Source organism: Panthera pardus, unplaced genomic scaffold (genome assembly GCF_024362965.1).
Source record: "Panthera pardus isolate Hobbes unplaced genomic scaffold, ASM2436296v1 HiC_scaffold_25, whole genome shotgun sequence".
NCBI classification, from domain to species: domain Eukaryota; kingdom Metazoa; phylum Chordata; class Mammalia; order Carnivora; family Felidae; genus Panthera; species Panthera pardus.
In genome coordinates this window covers 14,919,812-14,940,394 of record NW_026526821.1, presented here as the reverse complement: position 1 = coordinate 14,940,394, position 20,583 = coordinate 14,919,812, and the positions used below count along the sequence as shown (strand labels likewise).

The 20,583-nt window shown below is 51.0% G+C and overlaps 1 protein-coding gene and 1 long non-coding RNA gene across 2 annotated transcripts; one reads left to right on the top strand and one right to left on the bottom strand.

Annotated features, from left to right (window-relative positions):
* Positions 1–6,845: 6,845 nt before the first annotated feature.
* Positions 6,846–8,021, bottom strand: LOC128773458 (uncharacterized). The gene is made up of 2 exons (XR_008417708.1): positions 7,791–8,021; positions 6,846–7,008 (listed from the first exon to the last, which is right to left on the bottom strand). It is a non-coding gene; the product is annotated as an uncharacterized LOC128773458 (long non-coding RNA).
* CD40 (CD40 molecule) lies at positions 6,874–18,062 on the top strand. Its single transcript, XM_019458280.2, has 9 exons — positions 6,874–6,995; positions 10,995–11,073; positions 11,407–11,532; positions 11,787–11,933; positions 12,287–12,380; positions 14,961–15,022; positions 16,673–16,759; positions 16,870–16,898; positions 17,504–18,062. Exons 1-9 carry the CDS (start codon positions 6,945–6,947, stop codon positions 17,666–17,668), a joined length of 840 nt encoding a protein of 279 aa, XP_019313825.1. The 5' UTR covers positions 6,874–6,944; the 3' UTR covers positions 17,669–18,062.
* Positions 18,063–20,583: the final 2,521 nt, after the last annotated feature.

Genomic DNA, 20,583 nt, shown 5'->3' with positions numbered 1-20,583 from the left:
ATCTGAGCTGATTTTCAAGATGGGTGACACAGTATGGGGTGCCTGGGTAGCTCAGTCGGTTAAGCATCAGACTTCGGCTCAGGTCATGATCTCACGGTTTGTGAGTTCAAGGCCCACACTGGGCTCTGTGCTGACAGCTCAGAGCCTGGAGACTGCTTCGGATTCTGTGTCTCCCTCTCTCTCTGCCCCTCCCCTGCTCGCGCTCTGTCTCTCTCAAAAATAAATAAGCATTAAAAAAATTAAAAATATGGGTGACATAGTAAAGGGTTAACATTGAAATCATACAAACAGCTCTTCATTAGGGCTGGGACTTATCTAATTCAATGCTATAACCTCAAAAGTGACATATAGCAAATGCTCATTGAATATTTGTTGAATGAACACGTGAATGAATGAAATTGTTAAGAAAAAGACATTCAGTAAAACAATGGGCAAAGGATATATTCAGTTAGTTCATGAAAGAGGAAACCCAAATGGTTAATAAGCATTTGATAGGATGCTCAATTTCAATTATAACTGAGAAAATGTAAATCAAAGCAATGAGACCTCTCTCTTCACCCATTAACTGTCAAATATTAAAATGAATGACAACATCTAGTGATAGAGAGCATACAAAGCAAAGGTCCCTTCACACTTGTACATTTCCCAAGTGTTTTGTAAATACTGTTCCCATTTACAATATACATATCTGCAAATTCCACTTCTGGAAATCTATAGAAATAGAAGCACAAATGCCTAAGCGTATGGGTACAAGTATATGTGGTTACAGCATGCTTTGCAGCGGTAAAAACCTGGATGCAGCCTGAATGTACATCAAAAGAAGAATGATTGAATCAGTTGTGACAAGCCCCCATCACAGAATATTACCCAGTTATTAAAAAAAGGAATGTGTCAGATCTGTGTCTGCTAACCTGGAATGATTTCCATGATAGAGTTAAGTGAGAAAAGGGCCAAAAAATGGCAAACATTCCTTTTCTTATGGAAGGAACAAATATATTTATAAATGTGTAGAAGGATACCTATCAAGCTGTTATGGAAGGGGGGGTGTAAAGATAAAGAAAAAAAAAACAGGTATTTACAGAAGTGGAAATAATGCATAGGATACCATGCTATTGAAAAACATAAAACAGGAAATCTATCTAGGATATCCTCAGAAAAGAAAAATCTGAAGGTACGTATGGACAAGGACAGCAAGGTGACATGTACAAATGAAAAACTGATTTAATTTTGGAATGGGACTATGGCTAATTTCTTGGTCTATTTTAAAGTATCTCTTTCGTGTTTTTTTTTTTTTTTTTTTTTGAAATTTTTTTTAAACGTTTATTTATTTTTGAGACAGAGAGAGACAGAGCACGAACAGGGGAGGGTCAGAGAGAGAGGGAGACACAGAATCTGAAACAGGGTCCAGGCTCTGAGCAGTCAGCACAGAGCCTGACACGGGGCTCGAACCCACATACCGCGAGATCGTGACCTGAGCCAAAGTCGGACGCTTAACCGACTGAGCCACCCAGGCGGCCCTGAACATCCTTCTCATTTTAGGGGAATGTCGAAGGGCAGGACTCACCAGGGGCCAGGAGGACTCAGATAGTTCTTCCCACCCCCTGGCAGCCAGAACATGGGGTGTAAGCCAAGTGTGGCCACTCTAATGTCCCTTCCCAAGACACTGAACTTCGAGGGATTGATGCTCAAGGTCAGGGTCACTTACTGATCGTGTTAGTTATCTATTTCTATTGCCGTGTAAGAAATTATCCTAAAACTTAGCGACTTGAAATAATGAAACATTTATGAGCTCACAAATCTGCAGTCAAGGTGTCAGCTGGGCCTTCGCTTATCCGAGACTTGACTGGGCCTGGAGGGCCACACGTCTTATGTGGCCGATGGCCAGAATTGCCAGATCCTCACCATGTGGGCCTCTCTATGGACTGCCTGAACATTTTCCTGACGGGACAGCTGGCTTCCCAGGTGGGCCTGACAAGGGAAGAAAGAAGAGAGGAGAGGAGGAGGGGGAGGGGAAGGGAAAGGGAAAGGGGAAAGGGGGAAGGTGAGAGAGAGAGAGAGAGAGAGAGAGAATATTCTATAGAGCACAGAAGCCTGAAATCTCAGTTTTATGACCTAATCTTAGAAGTGACGTGCCATCATTTCCCCTTGTTTCTATTGGTTACACAGACCAACCTCGGTACCGTGAGGGTGGGCACCACAGAGGGTGTAAAGACCAGGAGGTGGGGTCATTGGGGGCCATCTTGGAGGTTGGCTAACAGAGCTGGTTTGTAAGACCTGTAAGACCTGTAGCAGAGTCTTGACTATGTCCTGCCTCCTGCGGTTCCTGCTGGAGTTTGGTCCTTCAGCCTTCCTGTCAGTTCTATGAGCCACCTGACACCCTCCAACAATGTTCTCTTCTATTTAAGTTCACCAGCTCCGACTTGTCTTGCTTGCAATGACAATTGTGACTAGAACAGGTGCCATGAGAGAGGACAGTGGTGGGGAAGTGGGTTGCAGCAGAGGAACTTAACTTTAGATAAGGTTATCAGGGAAGAACTCTCTGAGGAGGTGTCATTTGCCCGGAGATCTGAATGGTGATGAAGGGTCAGCAGATGAAGAGTGGGAGGAGGGGCCTTTGCAGCAGAGGGAACAGCACAGACAAAGGCTCTGAGGTGAACCAAGAAGACTGGATGGCTGGGGTGTAGCCAGCAAGTGGGTGTGTAGAAGGTACTATCATCAGAAGTCAGATTACTCAAGATCTTGAGGCCACTGTAAGGGATTTGGATCCTCTCCCCCAACCAAAGCCATCTCACATTCCAGACATCAGAGCTTGACAAGGCTGAGGACAGTCCCACGGCCAAAGCAAACGGGCCCTGTGTAACCCGCATTCTGAATGGAGCCTGCAAGGTTTACTAAAGGGGGCACAAATGGCTCAGATCCCCTAGCTATAAGCTCACTTTCCTCTTCCTTGCCCAAACAGTAATACTGGGGAGGGAGGAGTTCTTTGGTTTTGATGAGGAATATAGTGTTTATTGTGAAAGCAATTCCCTTTTCTCCCCCTTTTCATTGGGAGTCCCTTCTGGAGATTGAGGGGTGGCTGCAAGAAGGGGATGCTGGGATGCTGTTCCCCAGTGGGGGTCAACTTGGTAGTGGACTTGCTGATGTCCCCCTGGGTCATCAGGTCACCCCCTGGGTGATCTTCCCCCCTGAGCAGGGGAAGAGAGAGGTGAAGAGAGGGGTCACCGTGGAGCCGCTGGCCAGGACGTCTTGAGTTTCTCTGGGTCAAGTGGACCCAGTAGTAGTTAGCTAAGCTCCTAGTGTTCCACCGGAGCAGGCTGACTGCAGAGCAAGAGGGTCCCACCAGAGGCAGAAGCAGACGTGGCGGGGCAAGGTGGGGAAGCTGAAACCTGAGCCGGACGCCCCCTGTCAGAGGACTGTGCAATGGGGAAGCCCACAGAGATATACTCATGTGCCCCATGAGAAACCATTTGTAAACACTTGCTACTCCAGGTTAGCCCAGAAAACAGGGTCAACCCACAGGGAGGGAGCTACTGTGGAGGGCTCTTCCCATTCCCCCTTTCCCAATTTCAACAAGGGGGAGGGTGCTGGGGCGTGTTTCCAAGCCGGCTAGGCTCCCTCCCCGCCCCCCCCTTTATTCGAACTGGCAGGATCCTGGCTCCAGTCAACCCTTGGATGAGTAAGGGAGAAGACAGAATGAGATTTAAATTGAGTTTGAGAATAAAGCTTTCAAGGATGGAGGTTTAACAACAGAAAGTGATCCAAAAGTAATGCAATCTGCCCCAGATGTCATTAAGGGATGGAAAAGGGAAATTCACCACAGCATAGCTGAAGGTAGAGATTAGGGGGGAAAGCTTCATTATTATGCCCTATCAAGTCGAGTCGCCTCAGTATACCGGTTCCATGAGTAAACAGAATAACTGAAATACAGTGTGGTAGGGCTGGAGGCTTGCTTAGGTAAGGAGCCGCAGGGTTCTGAGAGGGCAAGGGGAGGTAGGTGGGTGCACATTCCAGGGTGGCTGATGCAGAGGGCTTTCCGGGCTTGCAGAGGGCTGATGCAGAGGGCTCTGCTTCAGCACCTGAGCTGAGACTTGAAAGATGAGAAGGGGTTGATCCAATGAAAGGAGAATGGAGAAGGTCTTTCCGGCAGAGGTGGTGGCACAGTCTGGAGCAGAAAGTTGAGGGCAGAAGGAGCCCATGGCCTTGAGGTCCTGTGAGCTTAAGGAGTGAGGGGAGCTTAAGGAGTGAGGGCTCCAGGGAGTTGCTTCAAACCTAAGAGCAACACAATGGGATTTTCATATTAGAATCATCTGCTCCCCAGATTCTGGCTATGTTGTGGACTTGACCTCCAGGCCTGCTTCTTACCCATCCATGTGGCCCTGTGACTGCCCCCCTCCCCACCTCCTGCAAAGGGCATATCTTGTCATTCCAAAATCCTGGGTCCCCACTCCTGGAATGTCCTTTGCCCTATCTTTGAACCCTTTCTAAATAGTTCCCCTCTTTGACAGGACTCTGAAATATTGCCATCTTCCCCATAAATCATCTCGCTTTCCTCTTCCAGTATATTTTTCTCAGCCCAGGAGGATTCTATGCCTTCTCTTAGCCTCTCCCCACAGCACATGTCTCCTTGGGATATGCATATACTAAAATATCTTCCCTTTATCTTATCTGGTCTTCACCCCATGGGGCAACCCGAAGGCTACTATTTATTCTTCCACACATTAATTTAAGCAGCTTTAATTACGACTATGATATGTTTTATATAATATAATTAACGTTTTAATTCTGTGTACTTGCTTCCCAAGGCAGTTTTGTGAAGGGCCCAATTTTGGAATCAAGCAAATAAAGAATTAGTAATGGCTGAAGTTATTATAGCAACGCCCTCCCCCCTCCCAAAGGAATTAAAGCTGTGTTTGCTTTTTGAAGTGGGTTAAAAAGGGAAAAGATAGTTTAATATTCTCTTCATCCCAGGCACGTTTGGTGGCTTTCGTGAAGTCCCCTGGACTCTGATTTCAAGCGTTCCTGGGTTATCGGTTTCTGACCACGAGCTTGTGATGTGTTGCGGCTACCAATCAGCTTTGCATCTCCTGCCCCCCACATCCTTCCTGATGGAGGATGTACTGCAAATGAGAAGTTACTGAACCCACTTACTCATTTATTCACTCAGCAAATATGTATTGGTGTCCTATTACGTGCCCCGGACTGGGATGAAGTCAGCCTTGCCTTCAAGGAGCTCACGGTCCAATGGGGCCAGACAGATGGAGTTCTAGTCCAGCAGGCTAATGCTGTGGGAACATGGAGAAGGGGCTAAGGAAGGGGCGCAGGAAGTTAAGAGGAGGTTTAACCAAAGAGAAGGTGAAATTTAAACTGGTTCCAGGAAGGAGAGGGGAAAGAAGGAAACAGCAAGACACAGTAAGAAGACAAGATCGTTTGAACGTGGGGAGAAGGAGAGTATGGTGGAAGCCAGTGTGCATGGGAGGACATGGCAGGGAGTGAGCATGGGGAGACAGGTGGGGGTAGAGTGGAGAAGAGCTTGCTGGGTCAGGAGGAGGGGTTTGGACCATCTTGAGGATGGGGAGCCCAAAGAGGTTATTCAGCAGGGAAGTGTCCAGAGCAGATCAGACCTGGGGTTTGCAAAGAGAATTGCTACAGTATGAACAACGAGAGAAGGAGGGAGTGGGGGACGGTTAGTTAGTTGAGAGTTGCCTGGCCCATAGTAGGGGCTCAAAAGGTACCTAGTGAAGGAGGGAGGCTGTTGGGACAGCCCAGGTGAGAGATGATAAGCCTGTGAATCAGCGGTGGAGGTGACGGAAAGGAGGGTGCCCTTGGCAGCAGAAGCCAGGAGGGTGGAGTTAACAGCCTCTTCCTCTCCCATCCTGTCTGATTCCATGCAGCCTGGCCTTTTGGCCTGGCCCGGAAATGCAGAACGTGGGGAGTCGTCACCCCGACAACCAGCTGTCTAGTTCACGCTCCTCAGGTTGCACTGGCGACAACCAAAGCTCAAGGGAAGTCAACCCATCAGAAGGAGAGTCTCAGTCAGAATTCAGGGATTCTATGCTGCTGAGTAGACCTTGTTAACACTGGTTGGAGAAGGGCCAGAACCCGGGCAATGTGGGCACAAGGGTGTGTGTGTTTCTGCAGAAGGAAAGAGTCCCGAGTCTCCTGAGATTCTCACGGGGTCCTGCGCTCCCACACAAAGGCTGATGTGCTACTCTAAATGCCTGTCTCCAGGTGACAGATGGGAACGGCGGCGTTGGAATAGAATCTGGTGGAGACGCATGAATGGATGGATGGATGGATGGATGGATGGGGAGGCTGGGACGCTGCATCCACAGGAGGGAATTTCCTTTGAAAGAGAGGGAAACTTTAAGCTGGGAAACTGTTTTCCTTGAAACGCCACCGGAGCCCTCCTCTTCCCCACACCCCAGCTCTGGCCTTCCCGGTTTCTGGGATGCGGGGAACTTCCTCAGGCCTCTGCATCCGCGGTGGGGACACTTTCGGTTCTGCCGGAATTCCCGGAGGCTGCGGGGGGGGGGGGTGGAGAACCGTTGGGGGAGTGTCCCTGGGGCTTCTTCCCAGCACGCGGGGGATCTCTCTTTTCTGCCTTCGCGCTCCGGGAACACTGCTAGCTCCTTGCCTTCTTCAGCTTGGCCTCTGAGTCCCAGGGGCGAGGAGGAAGTGCACTTCCAGGGACCACGCGCCCTCCCCCTCGCCGAAAGCACTACCCTACTCTCCCGGGAGATTCGACTCCTAGGAACGTTCAGGGGAAATCCCGGCGCGCCGCCTTGTCAGGAGCTCCGCCTCCCCCAACGATGCTGGCCGCGATTGGTCCCCGAAGACCCCGCCCATTTCCTGGGCGGGCGCGCGTGGGGTGGGGCACGGGCCGAGGGAGTTACTACGCGCGCAGTGCCCGCACCCGTACTCCGCCGCTAGGTACTCACCTCGCCATGGTTCTTCTGCCTCTGCGCTGTCTCCTCTGGGGCTGCGTGTTGACCGCCGTAAGTTGAGTTTCTGCTCCGACCCGACAGGGGATTTGGGGATTTGAGAGTGGAGAATGGGAAGAGAAGCAATATTTCGGGGAAGGGAACTTCCTAGCTGATTTTGGGGGATAGAAGACGGGGTAGAAGGTGCGTAAGGTACCCCGGGTCGCGGCTGCTTCTGTGTCATCCCAGGTTGGGGTCCCAGGTAGCCCCAAGAGGGCGCGTGGTGGGGGGGCACTGCAGGAAACGTGCACCTGCGGCGTGGACGGGGTTGGGATTTTGGGAGACTCAAGCCTTTATTTGGTCGGGAGGCTGGAGTCCGGGTTTGCCTCAGAGGCTGGCCACGCGGAGACTGCTGAGGGGTTTCAGAGATGAGAAGGGAGGCCGGGCAAGGGCAGGGGCGGGTCTGGCAGGTTTCCTGTCCCTTTAACATTGTGGACAGATGGCAGGCAGGCTCTGTGAGCGGTTATCATGTCCTGGCCCCCTGGGGCCGCCTTCTTGCGGGGTATCTTGTGGGAACAAGGGTGGGTGCAGAGGCCCACGTACTTCTTTGAGAAGGCAAGGGGTTTTTAACACTCCCACCCCACCTCGACCCCCAAATCCTGGGTGATCCAACCTAGGAGGAATACCCAAGGCTGTGTCTCTGCCTCTTGAATTTAAGATGACATAGAGGACCCCTGGGGGAGATGAATAATTCATGGGACCCAAGGAGGGGTGAGGAGACCAGCAGGGGTTTCTCCAGGCACCAGAAAGTCTCAGTTATGCCCAACCAAGCACATCTCCGGGATTTTCAGAGGCCCACACTTGACTCACTTTTTGTTCAAATGTATTTTTGTAGTTCCTCATTCTGGAGGCTGGGAATCCCCCCATGTACCTGCCGCTCTCATTCCAACTTCTCCGGCCTCCCCCTGCTTTCAAGGGCTGTAGTTTCTGGCATGAAGTCTGGTCAGGAAAGACCCATGGAGGCGTAGGGGAGGGGAGTCAGCAGCAAGGGAAGAGACCAGTTGGGGAAGCTGCTTTTGTCCCAGAACTTTCATTTTCACTCTAAGCAATGGTTCTTAGGGAGAAGGGAGGTGGGGGGGGGGGGGGCGGGGCGGTGTTGGAGCTAGTGAGAGGAGGAAGAGGGCTCTTGTAGGAGGATTGGAGGGAGAGCCAGGGGATTCAGGAAGAAGGGTGGTCTGGGCTTCTCAAGAGCACACTACCAGGTCTGGCGCCCGGTAGAGACTGGGTTGTGACAATAGCAGGGACTGTTTTTGAGAGCTTCCTTTGTGTCAGGCTCCGAGCAAAATGCTTTACATGCATTCTTGGTCTGATTTTTTTTGACTCCCCCATTGTACAGATGAGCAAACGTAGGCTCAGAGAGAAGGAAGAACTTGCCAGAGTTCTCACAGCTAGGTGGAACCTGGATATAAATCTATGTCTGCCTGATTCCCACGCCTGCCTCCCCAAGCCTAGGTCCGGAGCTGCTTTGTCAGAAGGATTAGAGCTATGGAGTGGGAGCTGGAGATTGACAAACTTTCAGAGAAGAAGCCGTATTTCTCATAGGTTTGAAAATGGCATAAAGGACTTTCGTTGCCCTGGGAGTCTAGTGGGAAAGTCCACAGGGTTGTAGGAAGAACATTCACAGGATGTAGTGGTGGAGGCAACAGACCTTCATACTTCCTTCTCCATTTGGAGTAAGATTCACTTCTGTAGGTAATTTTCTCACTGAATGAGAGCCACCAATTAGGCAGAATCCTGGACAGCCAGCCAGTTAGCCAGGGCGGTAGTCATCCAAACAGATATTCACATATATATGATAATTAAAAGTGCCTTTTAATGAGCACCTCCTATGTTCTAGCTGCCGTGCCAGGCCATATACATATATTCATTCTGATTTTCACAACCGAATCTGTGGGGCAGGCATTACTCCCATTTTAGAGATGCGGAAACTGAGGCTAAGAGACAACATAACTAGTAAGTGTTATGACGTCAAGATTGCAGCCTTACACTGTTGGATTCTCAATCCTGTGCTCTTTTCACTGGCTCTTTCCCAAGTGTGGCATGATTTTAGGGAGCACAAGGGTACGGGACTAAACAACATAGATTTGCTTTACAGTTTTGTTAAAATCCTCCTTTTTTTCAAGGAGGAGGTCTTTGGAGCTAGAATATAGTTAAAACCTCTCCAGCATTTGCTAATCCTCCTTTTTTTATTATTTCTTTATTTCTTTATTTTTAAAATTATTTATTTATTTTATTTGAGAGAGAGAGAGAGAGAGAGAGCGAGAGCGAGAGCATGAGCAGGGGAGAGGGGCAGAGGGAGAGGGAAAGACAATCTTGAGCAGGTTACTGCCCAGCACTGGTTCCACTCTCAGTGCTGACCCCATGTGGGGCTCAATCCCACAACCCTGAGCTGAGCCGAAATCAAGAGTCAGTCACTCAACTGACTGGGCCACCCAGGTGCCCCTTTAATCCCCCTTTTTGAAACAAAAGCCAAGGTCAGCAAGCAAAGCAACCGGCTGGGTTTTAATAACATTGTTTTGCTTCTGTTGAATATATTTTTAGGGTTGCCTTTTATTTATGAGAAGTGATACTGGTTCTTCTCTGATGGCAACGCTACAAGGTTTACATTTAAAATAAATGTATTCAGGGGCACCTGGGTGGCTCAGTTGGTTAACTGTCCAACTTCCACTCAGGTCACCATCTCATGGTTCGTGATTTGGAGTCCTGCATTGGGCTCGCTGCTGTCGGCGTAGAGCCTGCTTCGGATCCTCTGTCTCCTCCTCTTCTCTGCCCCTCCCCTGCTCGTGTTCTCTCTCTCTCTCTCTCTCAAAAATAAATAAGCATTAAAAAGAAATAAAATAAGGGGTGCCTGGGTGACTCAGTCAGTTGGGCGTCTGACTCTTGAGTTCAGCTCAGGTCACGATCTCATGGTTTGTGAGTACGAGCCCTGCATCGGGCTCTGTGCTGATGGTGCGGAGCCTGCTTGGGATTCTCTCTCCCCTATCCCCTCCTTCTATCCCTCCCCTGCTTATACGAGTGTGCGCATTCTCTCTCTCAAAATAAATAAATAGGGGCGCCTGGGTGGCTCAGTCGGTTAAGTGTCCGACTTCGGCTCAGGTCACGATCTCGAGGTCTGTGAGTTCGAGCCCCGCGTCAGGCTCTGGGCTGATGGCTCAGAGCCTGGAGCCTGTTTCCGATTCTGTCTCCCTCTCTCTCTGCCCCTCCCCCGTTCATGCTCTGTCTCTCTGTCTCAAAAATAAATAAACGTTAAAAAAAAATTTTTCAAAATAAATAAAATAAACTTAAAAATAAATAAAAATCACAATGGTTAACAAATAAAACAAATGTACTTAAATTAATGGTACCTGGATGGAGTAAAAAAATAGTGCAGTTGACGGAGAGGGGGAGTATTGACAGCTGAGTTCTTATCCAGATTCTATCACTGTGTGACCCTGGGCAGGTGACCCAACCTCTCTGGTCCTTAGTCTTACCATTTGTAAAGCAAAAAAGTTGGATTTTTTTTTCCTTCCAGCTTCACAGTCCTGGCATTTCACGAGAGAGGGGTTGGATAATCGATGATGAGGGTTTGGAGAGGGGAAAGGGGTGGGGAGCAGAAGAATTGAAGGAAGCGGCCAAGTGCTAAATATAGCCCCAGCCAGGCCTAGGACCAGCTGCCTAGCCAGCCTCAGGACGCCAGGGGAGGTACCGGAGCCCTCGTGTGCTCCTGGGTGTTTGGGAAGCGGAAAGACTCAGGCGTCAAGCCAAAAGGAAGATCTGTTTAGTGCCGAGAATATTGCGATGTCCCAGTGCAATCGCTTTGTAAAATGCCAGACCGATCCTCTGGGTGCTTTTATAATCACGTCAGTTGGCAGTTTAGTTAAAAACAAACACACCAAGTAATATGCAGGCTCCAGTTTTCTGCTTTGGACTTCCACTTCAGTTCTAACCTCTGTGCTGGCTGACTTCCACCTTCCTGCCATAGAGGCTGCAGTAGAGATTTCAAGATCCCCTCAAATCGTCCAATTCTGTTTTTAGGTCCACCCAGAACCACGCACGACGTGCAGAGAAAACCAGTACCTGATAAACAGTCGGTGCTGTGATAAGTGCCAGCCAGGTGAGCGGCCGACCCTCCCGCCCCACAGCGGGACCCTTCCTGGCTTCCTGGTGGGTGCAGGCCCCGTGTGTCAACTGTAAACTCGAGTCTCAAATGACCCCTGGGATTTTCCCCATCCCCGCCCTGCAGCCAGAATGTCCTGGGTCCCCTCTCTGCCTACCCGGGAGTGGGGCTCCTATCTCTCCCATGTTCCCCACCAGACTATGAAGTCTAGAAGGGTCCGAGACTGTCATCTTTGAATCCCCTGCCCTAAAACGCAGCCTGATCAGTTTTTGATAAATGTCTTGACTCATTGAGCCGTCTGGAGCTGCTTCATTTCCTGATGTTTTCCAGGAAAGAAACTGGTGAATGACTGCACAGAGTTCACCTCCACGGAATGCGTTCCTTGCAAAAAAGGCGAATTCCTAGACACTTGGAACATAGAGAGACACTGTCACCAGCACAAGTACTGCGACCCCAGTGCGTGGGCTGCTGGGGAAGGGGTGTGCGGGGAGTCAGGCTGATAGTCTAACTTATTCCTGACAATGTAGCCGTTGCTTTTTAATAGCCAGGGTCTGTTCTGATTGGTTGGAGTCTGGGTTGTACCGGTTGTTAAATAATTTGATTCCTATCCCTACTTGGAAGAGGGTCTGATAAAAGCAGGAAGTGTGAGGGGCAGGTCCCCCAAGCATGGCTCGTAAGGGGTCCCCATCCTTCCTGCCATCTCTGCTCAGACCAAGGGCTCCAGGTCCAGAGGGAAGGCACCTCAGAAACTGACACCACTTGCACATGTGACGAAGGTCTACACTGTACCAGCGACGCCTGTGAAAGCTGCATCCAGCACACCCTGTGCCCCCCTGGCCTTGGGGTCAAGCAGGTTGGTAAGTGGCCTGTCTGGGAATTGGCTCTGCGGGCAGGAGAGAGGAGCTGACACTCACGGTGAGGGATTGGGCAGTGGGCGCTCGGTCTCGGAGGTGGAGGGGCCACCCTGCATTGGTATCTCTGCTTGGTGAGCAGGAAATGGCACCTTTCTTGTCCTGCCTCCAGCCCTGGGTATCTGCCTTGGTTGGGCAGTGGGAGGAGGCTTCTTAGGGGCTGCAGCAGTCGGGGAAGCTCTGTGCTGGGGGACAGCACTTGACGTAGATAGTTCTTCTGGCCCTTCCTGTCCACCTGTTTCCTTGAGAGTCGGGTGGGTGGTCCCCTGTGATGATGAAAGCCATCTCCTCCCTTCCAGCTACAGGGGTTTCTGATACCACCTGCCATCCGTGCCCAGCCGGCTTCTTCTCCAATGTGTCATCTGCTTCGGAAAAGTGTCACCCTTGGACGAGGTACAAGGATTCACCCCTTGTTTCCTGCCCTAAGAGGGGTGTGGGACTACTTCTATTCTATCCGGCCACCTGTCCTTCGGCCCCTGCTCCCCATGTCCACACACTTGTGCACATAGAGAACTTCTAGAGTGTCCACATGGTTGACCAAAAGGCCACTTTTCAGCATTTTTTTTTTTTTTTCTGCTGTGTCTTGGCAGTAACAGATACTGCTGACCTCTTGATCTTCATGAAACTCCCTTCTTGGGGGCACCAGGACACCTTTCTTGCTTTCCTTCTACTTCTCCTCTGCTCCTCCTAACTGATTTCCTTGGCCTTTGTTCTAGGCTCTACTCCCCAATCACTTTGCCCGCCTCCCCCGGGCATCTCATCCGTATCCATGGTTCCCAATCAACATCTATTGTCTGGATCTGTCTCCTGGGTCCAAGACAGTAACATGCCACCACCAAGGGTCCAACCCCACGCAGTTGACCCACAGGCACCAGATGGACTCACTTGCCCGCCCCTCTCACCCTCTGGGAAGACACTCACTTGTGTTTGGGCTCTTGTCCCGTGGTCCCTCCCTCACCTCCAAGCCCACATCAGGAACCAGGTCCTGTCTATCTAGCCTTCCAAATGTTTTGGGATTCCCTTTCTCTCCAGTGGTCATCCCTGTGGTCTGGATGGTGCCTTCACCTCCTCACCAGCCTCCCTGCCTCCGGTCTCTCCTCTTCAGCTGTGTCTCTATCCTCTTGCCAAAGCGAGCTTTCTAGTTTATTTCAAATCATGGTGCTCCCTATTTAAAAGGCTTCGTGACTCCCTATGCCTTTAGGATGAAACGCAGACTCCTTCACCTGCTCCCCTAACTTGCGGCACCATTTCCTGACTTTTCCCCACATGCTACTTGCGATGCCCTCAATGTGCTGTTTGTCCTCTTGCATCAAACTCTCCTGCCTGGAATACCCTTAAACACCTGCCCAGTTACTTTTTACATTTAATTAAAAAAAAAAACAAAAACACAAACGGGTAAGAGAGGCTCATGAAACACAAGGCACGAGAGAGCCTATGGTGATGAGTTTCTGTTCCTTGGCCACTCAGTTCTCCTCCCTGGAAGCAGCTCTTCCCCCTGTGTGTCCTGCCAGAGAGTCTATGTACAAATAAATAAATGCACACGCATGCAAACACGTATTTTCCACACAAATACTAGCATCTCGTATATACTTTGTTATTTGTTTACTGTCTGCCTTGCTCCACTGCAGATTCCTTCAATGTAGGGACTTGGCCTTTTTTTTTTTTCTTCCGGTGATGCATTCCTTATGCCTAGAACAGTGTCCATGCATACAGTAAGTGCTCAAGTAATTTTTACCGATAAATGTTGAATGATAACTGGGGGTACCTTGGTTAATAAAATCAGAGCCCTGAGTTCCAGCCTCACTGCAGCTTAGAAAGTGTGAGACCCTCTGAGCCTCAGTGCCGTCACTTGGAGAATGGGAATGACCTTCATCTCACAAGGCATGAGGAAAAGACATGTAGGGGTCCCTTGTAGACACCTAAGCATTCTTATGTATGTGCTTTCTTTGAAGCTTCTCACCCTTTTCCCACTTTAGATGTTTTTTTTCTTCGTGGTGTCCTTTTCTATCCGTTCCTCCCCACCCCTCCAGCAACCACACCTTCATCATCACATATTGAGACCCCTGCGCAGGCCTCCCAGCTGTCCACTCTTCCATAATTTCTCCTCCTGCAAGCTCTCGGGCCAAGCGAGTCCTCTCACTGTTGGGGCGTCTGGTTGGGTGCTGATGTGACTTCCCAGCTGAATCCAGTTGAAACCTTCATGGCTGATTACCGGCGATCTGGTTGTAAAGACCCAATTTTCCATAGTTTCCTAATACCGTTTGGCACGCCCCCCTCCCCCACCTAATCCCTCAAATCACATTGTCCTGCTTCAGCTAGAGTGTTCTGCTGCTCTAAGTTTACATCCTTCAGGGCCGCTCAGATCGCCCTTCCCTAGGGAAGTCTTTCTGGACGAGCCTTTAACCCAGAGATTCTCAACTGAGCGATTTTTCTCCCCAGGGGACATCTGGCAATATCTGGAGACGTTTTGGTTGTCACAACTGAGGAGGGGCTGCTACTGGCAACTAGTGGGTGGAGGCCGGGGGTGTTGCTGAGTGTCCTACGGTGCACAGGACAGTCCCACAACAGAGAGTTATGTGGCCCCACACGTCAGTAGTGCTGAGGCTGAGAAGCCCTGCCTTAAACTGAATTCATCACCCCTCTATTCCAGCCACTGTGGGCTTTGTCTCCCCTTCTCTGAACGATTCCCAGTTCACTTTGACCTATGTGACAAACTTTGGCCTGTTATTCCTCCTTGAAGATGCGCAATAATGTTTTCTCTGCACTCATGACTTCCCTAAGAACAGAGTCTGTGTCATTCCCATAATAACCAGCACAGGGGATTGCACACAATACGTGCTCAGTGAACCTGAACTTGTTGGTTTTGATGGTCTCCCTCCGGGGTTGGAAATCTTACGGTTGGGGAAATGTAATGTCTCTTTCTCTCACTGTGTGTCTATGTGTGCACATGTGCGTGCACCTGTCTGTGCACAGGTGTGAGACCAAAGGCCTGGTGGAGCTTCAGGCGGGGACCAACAAGACGGATGCTGTCTGCGGTGAGTCTTAGAGAAGGGACTCTGGCAGCAGGCCGGGAAGGTGGCGAGCTGACAGGGGACGCAGGGTCGCACAGAGACACCTGGTGCGGAAAGAGAGAGGTGAAGTGAGAGGAGGCAGTTTGGGATTGAGGTGTCCTAGCTTTGCCACTTACCTGCGGAGCCTGGGCAAGTCCCCTCCCCACTCTGAGCCTCAGTTTCTTCATCTGTGAAATGGGCTGATCACAGCACTTCCCTTCGTTGGTTGGGGGGAGTGCCTGGCATGGGTTCCTGCACTTTGGAGATACTCCACCCTGCATTTCAACACCAGCGTGGGCGTGCCACTGTTTCCTCTCAGAGCCTTGGTTTTGATTTTATAACGAGGAGGTTGGCCTACAGTAGCACAGGCCACAGGCCCAAATAGCTGCAGGGACTAGGCAGGTCATGTTAATGAGCAAAAGAGTCAGGGGTAAGAAAAATAAACTCTGTTTCTTCTTCAGACCCACTTTCCTCTTGGCAGGGCTGGGACTGGAGTGAGGTGAGCGAGGCAGGCAGGTGGGCAGGCAGAAAATGCAGTAATCAAGATAAATAATGTTAGATACATTTTTTTTTTTAAAAAACAAAGCTAATGTAAAAAAAAACTCTAGAAAGAATACAATATCAAAATTTACATAAAAACATGACCCAACCCTGCCTCACTTGCCTCAGCCTAATCCCAGCCCTGGTTGTAATAAAACTTTATTTAATGTTTATTTATTTTTGAGACGGAGACAGAGCATGAGCGGGGGAGGGGCAGAGAGAGAGGGAGACACAGAATTCAAAGCAGGCTCCAGGCTCCGAGCTGTCAGCACAGAGCCCGACGCGGGGCTCAAACTCATGGACCGTGAGATCATGACCTGAGCTGAAGTCAGATGCTCAACCGACTGAGCCACCCAGGCACCCCCAACAAAACTTTATTTAAAAAACAGACATCTGTTGACGCCTGGCTGGCTCAGCTGGTAAAGCATGTGACTCTTGATCTCAGGGTCATGAGCTCAAGCCCCATATCGGGCATGGAGCCTGCTCAGTTAAAAAAATAAAATAAATTAAAAAAATAAAATAAAATTAAAATAAAATAAAAAGGAGGCAGCCAGCCTGTGGGCCACAGCTTGTTGATATGATTTTTCAAAACATGACATCAAAACATTACTCTTCTTGATTACTGAGGTGTTTTGGTGTTCCCTTAAATTTTGTTGCAAGGTGAATGTCTCACTTGCCTTCCCCTAGTTGCTGCCATGCATCTTGGTCTTTTTTTTTTTTTTTTTTTTTTTTTTTCATTTTCCCATTTAGGATAGAAACTTCGGTACGGGAAACCCTTTACTTTCCCCTCCATCCTTCTATAACAAAGGCAGCAATGCAGACATCAATGTCGATGGACCTCAGCATTGGGCAGGGAGTAGGGAGGGAAGGGGCATCTGGGGAGCCGGGAGAGACAGCTGTATCGCTACTCAGTGCTGGTCACCCTAAACACATCTGGCCACATTTTGTCAGGGCCACCTGTTTGAATCCTGTGATACAGCTGAGCTCAGACACTGGAGCATTTGAGAGTCCGGCAAGGGACAGAGCAGCTTGAGGCACGGGGGTAGGGGGGCCACTGCGGGTGGGAGGCCGTCCCCGAAGTCTTGATTTCTCCAGGTTTCCAGGATCGGATAAGAGCCCTGGTGGTGATCCCCATCACGATGGTGGTCCTGCTTGCTGTCTTGTTGGTGTCTGCCTATATCAGTGAGTCCCCAGGTGGGGAGGTGATGAGGGAAGGGGGAGAGATTGGCTTTGCCAACTCCCCATCCCATTTGGTTTTTTCCTTCTCTCTCTCTCTCTCTCTCTCTCTCTAGGAAAGGTGACCAAGAAGCCAGAGAATAAGGTAGGTCAACCCTGGGCACCGGCTGAGGGTTTTGGCAAACTGGAAAGAAAGCCTGATTCATTGTTGCCTCTATGGCAGTAACACTGATTCAGGGTCTGCCCCTGTGGCCAGTGGGGAGGCGGCAGGACTGGCTCCTCTCCCCACCCCCACCCCCTCCCCCCCCACGATGCCCTCGCCCCCAGTGCTGGCCGGAGGGCTCTTCCCGTTCACTCCCCTGTACCACCAAATTCCGGCACCTCCGGAGCTCACCTCCCCACAGAACAGCCCTGGCACCGCTGGTAAAATCTGACATTTGCTGTTCCTTCCCGGCATTTGATACGTGGGGAACCACGTCTCTGTGGCCTTGGTCAGCGGTCATGAGGTGGGGCCCCCTCTCCAGCCCCCCTGCTCCTTGGATCCAAAGCCTCCCGCTCTGGAAGCCTCTTGACACGCTCTGTGTGGCCAGCAGGGGGCAGGAGGCACCCACTGACTCAGCACCGACCCTCCTTTTGGGAAAGGGGAAGGGGCTTCCGTGTGTGTGTGTGTGTGCGCGCGCGCGCGCGCGTGTTGGGGGGGGTCCCCTTCTGCAGGATTGCCGGGGGTAACCTCCCGCCTTGGCTCCCCAGGTCCTCCAGCCTAAGGCTGTGTCGCAGGACCCTGTGGAGGACTTGGAGGTCCTTCCTGTCTCCCTCCACCCCATTGCTCCGGTGCAGGAGACCTTACACGGGTGCCAGCCGGTCACCCAGGAGGACGGCAAAGAGAGCCGCATCTCGGTGCAGGAGAGAGTATGAGGCGGTGTGTGCCCAGGAGTGTGGCGGCATGGGAAACGGGCACGTGGCCGGACAGCCTGGTGCTGCAGAGGGAGGGTGCGGGGCGCCCCCGGCCTGCACCCCTGTGGTGCAGAAACAGAACCTTCCACCCCGCCCTGGAGCCCACTGATCCCCCGACTTGCTTGTAAAGGCGGAGGCAAAACTTTTGGGGGGCCGTGTAGGAATATCCACCAAAATCCTCCCGTCCAGAGTTCAGTGGCCAGAGATGTATCATGATGGTTTCGACGAGCCCAGGAAGACGTATCCGTGAATATCCGTCGCGGTGTTGTTTGTGACCGTGGACAACTGGAAGCCACTTAATCGTCCAGCAGCAGGGGACTGGCTAAATAAAAGTGTAATATATTTTATACAACAAGATCTCAAGAACACTGTTGTGGAACAACAACAACCAAAAAAGCAGGTGGCAGAATGATGGGTATGAAAACATTTCTTTAAAAACACACACACCCCAACAGCATGATATGTCGTCCGGGGTTATGTGTATGCACAGAACATACCCGTGTGTGTGTAGCTATAGCCAGTGTTCAGGAGGCTACACAGAAAACGCACGGTTCCAGGAGTTGTAATGTCTGGGTTGGGGAAGAAGGGTTGGCGAAGGGTTAGAGGAAGAATTGGCTGCCCACCCCCCCACCCCCAAACGGAGAGTGAGTTCATACAATGCTTATGTAATTAAAAAGTCATCAAACATGTATAAAGGAAAACGGGGGGTGGAAATGCTCAATGACATGAGCTGTTTAACTTACTGTCAGGCTCACAGAATTAGGGCACTTTCTGAGGATAATAACAATGTCCCCAGGCTGCTGTCCTTCCAGGGCGGTTTCCATGTGTGCTCGCATTTGGCGTTGTGTTTTGCAAAGCACTCTCTTCATTTTACTTATGTTCGTCAAAAAACGGCCTTGAGGGCAGCCAGGGTTCCACATCCCTCCTTCTTGGACAGAGGTGAAAATGGAAGCCCAGAGAGGTGAAGCCACTTGCCTGTGGCCACACAGCAATTCTTAGAGACGCCACTCAGAGCTCCCCACTCCCCGTCCTGTGCTGCTGCTTCCAGATCTTCCTGCTCCCTGGAACCTACATCTGTGGCTCCTTCCTGGGGAGCTCCTGGGCCTCCCACTTCCTTCTGACCTCCCGACTGCTACAGGAGCTGCAGCTTCTTGGTCAGATGGTGCCCCCTTCCCCCCCCCCCCCCCAGCAGTATCTGAGGATAAAAATAAACCATCCTGTTCTCTTTTCCTGCTGTGCCAACTGAGGGGGAGCCTAGCCAGGAGGAGCAGCAGATGGGGTGGGAGCAGAGGGGAAGGGAGGGGAGGGGAGGAAGGTTGTAGGACGAGGAGAGGGAAGAGCCATGCAAAGCCCCTGCGCAGAGATTCACAGTGAAGATGAGACCGGGCTGGTTTCACCCAGGGATCTCAACCTTTCCCCCAGTACATAGCTGCTTTTGGATTTCCCGTGTGTCCTGCTGGCTGGAGGGTGGGGGTGGAGAGGGCTTATCCTGGATGGAGACTGAGGGCAGCTGCAAGCCGAGAGAGGGGCACCTGGCTTGGCAGGCTTCCCAGAAGGGCTTTGAGAACAATTTGGATGCACCAGGTGGAGACGGTTGGTTTAGAAAGCAGAACAGAGTGGTGGCGTCATGGGGGGGGGGGGGGAGGGGAGCTTTGGGACCTCACCCTTATTCTCTACCTAGAGTCCGAAGACTAGTGTCACTCACTTCTGTGCGTGGCAGTATGGTGGCAAGAGGCAAGAGACCCTCCTCTGTCACCTGCTGTCTGTGACCTTGGGTACGTCATTTTCATCTCGGACCAGCTCAGTTTCCTTATCTGGCAAATGGGGATAATACCCATAGCAGATGGTATTGAGTCTTCTTTGTTTTCTCCTGGGTCAGAGGTTTTCAATCTTGAACATGTGCCAGAACCACCTGATCAAAACCTGACTTGCTAAAAGATTGCTGGGCCCCCAGGGCCAGTGTTGGGGTAAGTCTGGATGGAGCTCGGGAATGTGCATTTCTAGCAAGATCCCTAGGTGACGCCAATGCTGCTGGTCCAGGGACCACACTTTGAGAAGTACCGCCCCTCCCTCGGCATTCCTACATTGCTATGTCCAGATGAGCCATGAGTTTCCTATTACAAGCACTGGAGATCGATTGACTTGGGGCTCCCCCCGGTATTGGGTGCGGGTGTGCGGTGGTCAGATCTACCCAGGGGAGTTGATGACCCAGAATACTCTCCACTGAATAGGAATGAAAGGTGGAGAGTAGATGCCCCAGCCTACTACTCGCCCTTGGGAGGGACAAATCTGAAGGCCTCGAGCCCCTGTGCCCCTCTGCCATTGGCTTCCTCCCCCCCCCTCCCCGTCTCACTTCCCCACTCCCCCACTGGTGCTTCTTGAGTTCGACCCCGAATAAACTACCTGCATTCCTTCCTTGCCACAGAGTCTGTTTCTGGAAGAGGTTCCCCCTAAGAACCAGCAGAACGCATACATGGGAAGGCACAATTTTGTGTATCTTTGTATAAAGGGAAGGGGTTCTTGGCAACTGTAGCGAGTTCTGGCTTCTCAATGGAGCTCAGCCAGAAACTTTCTGTGTGACCTTGGGAAAGTTACGCTCAGGTTCTGGAAATTTTCCCTCCCGATGTGTGATGAAGGGCTGGTGCCCTAGGAGTTCTAAGGGCCCCGCCAAATCTAAAAATACGTGAAGAAGGTCAACCCGCTGTAGGAGCCGCTCTGGCCTGCGCTTGGAGGAGGGTGGGTGTGAGGCATGTATCAGCCAGAAGGTGGCGCCAACGTAACGTGCGAAGACCCCGGCGGCCGCTTTTCGCGGACTTTCAAGCTGCATCCCACCCTCCCTTTGGAGAAGAGGCCTTTCCTCTCTGGGGCCCCAAAGG

What these genes read in the sequence shown, in the direction of transcription:
- CD40 (XM_019458280.2), top strand. Translation starts at nt 6,945, where the DNA reads ATGGTTCTTCTGCCTCTGCGCTGTCTCCTCTGGGGCTGCGTGTTGACC. An exon ending in GGGGCTGCGTGTTGACCGCC is followed by an intron (nt 6,996 to 10,994) that starts GTAAGTTGAGTT and finishes TTCTGTTTTTAG; the next exon opens with GTCCACCCAGAACCACGCAC. An exon ending in CAAGACGGATGCTGTCTGCG is followed by an intron (nt 15,023 to 16,672) that starts GTGAGTCTTAGA and finishes TGATTTCTCCAG; the next exon opens with GTTTCCAGGATCGGATAAGA.